At 52.2% G+C, this 5,149-nt stretch overlaps 1 protein-coding gene across 1 annotated transcript in view; it reads right to left on the bottom strand.

Moving 5' to 3' along the window:
• Positions 1–3,153: 3,153 nt before the first annotated feature.
• Positions 3,154–5,149, bottom strand: part of RFX2 (regulatory factor X, 2 (influences HLA class II expression)) — a 28,281-nt gene continuing 26,285 nt past the window's right edge. Inside the window, exons 15-16 of the mRNA XM_010023917.1 lie at positions 3,506–3,548; positions 3,154–3,351 (exon numbers count right to left, since the gene is read on the bottom strand). Coding sequence (XP_010022219.1) covers positions 3,242–3,351; positions 3,506–3,548 — 153 coding nt within the window. The 3' untranslated portion in view covers positions 3,154–3,241. The remainder of the gene's footprint in view (positions 3,352–3,505; positions 3,549–5,149) is intronic.

Here is a 5,149-nt window from a genome sequence, read left to right on the forward strand (position 1 = left end):
CCCCGGCTGTGCCACACTGTCCTGCTTGAAGCTCATCCCTCCAGGACAAGTCCAGGGACTGGCAATGCCGAACTGGCTCCACGGTGTTGCACGCCCCTGGTTGCCCTGGGATTGGGACACTTGGTGTCACCCACCACCCTCGGCACCACCTCAAACTTCCCTGTCGTGTCCTGGCTTTCTCTGCTGGCTGGGAGCTGCGTGGTGGTGAGTGCAAGAGACAGTCCTGGGATGCAGGAGGTGGCACAGGAAGTGGGAACAGCCATGGTCCATGGAAGGTGGTGACACTGGGCGGTGGGTGACAACGAGGACACTCCTCACTGGAATGTGTGATGGGAAGCAGATCAACTGCCAGTGAGGATACCACAGGGCAAGACAGAGGCAGCTGGAGCTGGAGGGTGTGAGTGTGTCTGGAGCTGTGCTTTGCTCTCTGCTTGCAGCCGGGTGTGCTCAGGGTGAGGAGATGCTGCTCAGCTCCCCAGGGAGCCGGGGGGCGGAACCACCATCCCTGGAAGTGTTCCCAAATAGACAAGGCCCTCAGTGACACGGGTTAGTGGTGCCCTTGGCAGTGCTGGGGAATGGTTGGAGTTGACCTTAAAGGGCTTTTCCAACGCAGTTGATTCTGTGTTCCCCTTGTTCCAGCCCTGAGGCTCAGGATCTGAAGGAAGAGGCTCAGGCTGGTCCAGCCATCCCTGCAAGAGCAGGTGTAATCCTGAGGGAGAGCAAAGCAAGCAAGGATGCAGGGGAGAGGGGCTGAGTCTAAACCTTCCATTCCGGAGGGGTCCAAGCAGGAATAATGTCACTTGTCACATCCCTCTCACTTCTCCCATCCTCCACAATTAGTCTGGAAGTGTAATTGGAAAATGGTTCTCATGGCCCCGTGCTTAGCAGCAGCCTCATCTTTCAGCCTCTTCTCCCCACTGTGAACTCTGGTGCAATGGGATTATTACCCCTACAAACCAGCTGCTGTTTCATGGGGAATCTTTCTCCCTGCAGCCACCAGGTCCCTGGCCAGAACTGCTTTGATTAGACCACAATGGGGCAGATCCTGCATCTGCCCTCATGGCAGCAAGGCTGCATCGTCTCCCTGACACCTCCTTTCAAGGACTAAAGAAGAAATGGCACCACAACATTTATTGTACAGGCCTGAGCATTTGATATATGTTTATTGCTATCCAGGTTTAGCTGGGAATTTTGTGCAGATGGGGTTTAGGTGGTTATCCAGACTCCTTGCACAGTGCTGCAGAGCTCCAGAGCATCTCCTTTGCCCGTCCACGGGAAGCAGAAGGTGGCTGAGGTCGGTCGGTAGCGGCTGCAGAGAGCCGATGCACCCACTGAAGTTCAGCCCACACTGGGTGGGAGCAGGGGAGTTTAAGACCTGGTTGCTCAGTTGTTTTTTTAGACCATCTTATCTCATCAGCAGGATCTGAAGTGCAGACTCTGACCCAGGGAGTTTTCACTGTGGTTATTTACAGACAAATCCAGCTTTCTCACTTGCCTCCTGCTACTTTGATATGAGACATATACACACAAACATCACCCTGACAGACAACAACACGGGACAGTCAGAGGGAAAGATGTGCCACTAAACACACGTTCTTTTTACTTTCCATTAGCACTAGTTTTTCAAGTGTCACAGCTACCTTAGTACCATTTGGAGTGAGTAAATAATATACTTGGATAGAATATACTCTGATATGCAAATGTACACGAGACCCCTGGAAAAGCTCACATCAAATACTGCATCATTAGAAATAATAATAATAATAAAAGCTATTTATGACACAGCCTTTATTCACAGACAGATTTGCCCCAGGGTTTTGTTTTTGCTGTTTGACTTGATGACAGATTCCACCCCCTTCCTCTGCCCTGTGTAGCCCACATCAGCCCAGACCTCACAGGTCATGGAAAGGGAGAATAAAACCCCGCTGGGGCAGAAGCTCCCCCAGCTCAGCCCCACGGGAGCCACCACCATGATGCTGCAGAAGTGATACAGCACAGGGGAATGCTGGTGGAGTGTTGAGCACACCCGGGGCTGTGACAACCCCTCACTGCTCCACGGGATGGGCTGTTTCAGCCTGAGCTGTGCCAGCTCACCCAGCACAGGGGGAAATGGGCCTGCCAGCCCAGCCTAAGGCACTGCAGTCACACACCCTCACCCCATCCTCCACACGCAGCCCTACAGGCAGCTGCACCCACCTTCAACACGTTAGCAGGACATCGGTGAGAGTTTGACAAAGCCCAGGATGTGGGACCAGTCCCCCTCTGCCTGGGGAGGATGGGGATTGCCCATGGGCATCAGCACGCAGGGCACACACTTTGCAACCAGCTGCTGCTTCCTCAGTCCTTTGGTATCTTGCGTTGGCCTGACAGTGGCCCAGGAGCATTTGCAGATCAGCAATGAAACGCTGAGCTGGGGAGACACAGGAGCAGCTGGGAATCCTGTCCCAGAGCATGTACGTGTCAGTCCCAGAGCACACACGTGCACCACTCCGCCGGGACCAGATGGATGTGCAGCCTGGAGCCCTCTCCCCAGGTGGGTACAAGAGGGATGTACTGTCCTGCACTCCATGGTACAAATGATTTGGCAAAGTCAGAGCCAGGACAACTTGTCTTGAAAGGCTGGAGGAGAAGGATCAGGTATTTTTCTTTCTTCTTGGGCACTGATTGGTTCAAGTTTCTATCACAGTGAAGTCTCACAAGTGGGGAAGCAACCCAAACCACCTTCCCTGAAAGGCGAAGCCTCATTTGCCCACCTGGCTCAGGCTGGAGAGGACAGGCTCTCCCAGCCAGGCACATTGGATCCACTGCTGACCAAAGGGCTTCCATCGCTTGGAAGCACCCAGCCTCAAGTGAGGCTGAAGGAAAGCTGGCAGCCAAACCAGCTCCGTCGTGGGCTCACCCCGGAGCCCTCCTCAAACACAAGTAAACATAAAGAGAAACTAAGAGGCACTAATTATGCAGATACAGGAGACTCAGGCTTGTGAGCATCAAACCTGGCTCTGGATGTCTTCCCCCAGCTGGAGAAAAGCCAAGTCCCCATTTCATATCTCCTGCAGCGAGTAGCCGGGGTCGCTGCGTTCCCGTTTCACCAGCGGCTCTCCCGGAGCCCTCCTCAAACACAAGTAAACATAAAGAGAAACTAAGAGGCACTAATTATGCAGATACAGGAGACTCAGGCTTGTGAGCATCAAACCTGGCTCTGGATGTCTTCCCCCAGCTGGAGAAAAGCCAAGTCCCCATTTCATATCTCCTGCAGCGAGTAGCCGGGGTCGCTGCGTTCCCGTTTCACCAGCGGCTCTCCCATGCTCCTGGAGTCCGTGTCCACCTCGTTGCCCAGGTCACTAATGTCATCTGCAAAGGACAGGTCTCAGCATGAGAGTGGCAGTCAGAAGGGAAGAGGTTCTTTTTCCCAAGAGAGCAGGGTGGAAGAGCCAGCACAAGCTTCCCCCTCCCACAGCGATTTAACCCTGACCCAGCAGCACTTCCCCTGAGGGAGAGGAGGTACCTTTGTCCAGCAGCGTTGGGGACAGGGATGTGAGGTCACCAAACTGAAAGAAAAAGGAGTTACAAGGTAAGTGAGGCTTGTTGGAGACTCAAAGCACCAGACCTGCAACTTGCCACCTACTTCCAAGCAATCCTAACAAGCAGCTTGAGCGCTCAGGAGAAGCCACAACCCATCAGCATTGGTGAACAGACAGAGAAACCAACCACATGGTTTGGGGAAAAGTCTGTAGGTGTCATTTAAACCTCTGGGCAAACACCCTCACAACAATCCAGGGTAGGATTGAGCTCTGGAATGAAGGGACAAATTGTTCCATCTCCCAGGTCACACCCAAGTGCTGCCACAGACCAAAGGATAGCGCATTTTCTCCAGCCCTCTGCATCTCTTGGGCAGCTGCTCACCCATGCCATGCCAGCTCATCACTTCTCCTGGGACTCTACCATCACTTCACCTTTCTACAACTCTCTGTAAAGCCTTTGCATTCCTGTCAGGAGCGTGTTTTGGCTTGCAAGGCCATTGTGCCAAGTGTAACTAGGGAGCTGGGGATATACTTAGTTCTGAAAACGTGTGGGCTCCCTCTGAAATACTGAACTGCTATAACAATAATGCTGAAAAGTCCTGCAAAGTCGGGCAGCAGAAGGAAGTGAGGAGTGTAGGAGTTCTAAAGCGAGCAATGGAAAAGGAACGACATGAAATTCACCCTCTTTTGGTGGGAAGACTCAGCCCCCTCCTGGAGAACAGAAAAAGTGCAAGAGTTTAATGAAGGAAAGGCAAAACGTGCAGGATGAAAGCTTCCCACAGCTGGCTTTTCCTAGAAGCCTTTCTCTGCCTTTCATGGTCCTTTAACATCAATAAAGAGAGAGGTTTTGTTGGGAACAGTGTGAACTCGCACTGCTGCTGACTTGGTGCAACAGCATGGCTCTAATAGGAGGGGAAGGGGAAGCAAAAGGCACACAGCTGATCTTTGTGGCTCACATTAGCTCCATGCAAGGAAGAAAACAGCATGAGCTTCAAGAAGCAAATGAGGTCAGTTTTAATCTAATGATAGTTTCTATATTGCTGTCACAGACTGATGAGAGGCTTTTACATCTGTGTGTTTCCAGTGTCTGAAGGGGGCTACAGGGATGCTGCAGAGGGACTCTTCATTAGGGACTGTAGTGATAGGACAAGGGGTGATGGGTTCAAACTGAAATAGGGGAAGTTCAGGTTAGATATAAGGCAGAAGTTCTTTACTGTGAGGGTGGTGAGGCGCTGGAGGCTACCCAAGGAAGCTGTGGATGCTCCATCCCTGGCAGTGTTCAAGGCCAGGCTGGACGGAGCTTGGAGCAACCTGCTCTAGTGGAAGGTGTCCCTGCCTGTGGCTGGGGGTTGGAATTGGAGGAGCTTTAAGGTCCCTTCCAACCCAAACCATCCTGTGATTCCATGATTCTATGATTTCAGAGTGAGAAATGTGTTATGGCTTCAGCGGGGCAGGACACGACCTGCCTGCAAGCCAGAGATACTGCCTGATTTGTTAAAAAAAAACATAAACCAACCCCCCAAAACAACACAATCAACCCATCACTGCTTTTTCAAGTCAAAAACCGAGTGAGTGGCACAAGGAACTCTGGCGCTTGCCGAGGCCAGAGGAAGTTCAGTGAAGGCACC

This window comes from Nestor notabilis, unplaced genomic scaffold (genome assembly GCF_000696875.1).
Source record: "Nestor notabilis isolate BGI_N333 unplaced genomic scaffold, ASM69687v1 scaffold4071, whole genome shotgun sequence".
Taxonomy (NCBI): domain Eukaryota; kingdom Metazoa; phylum Chordata; class Aves; order Psittaciformes; family Psittacidae; genus Nestor; species Nestor notabilis.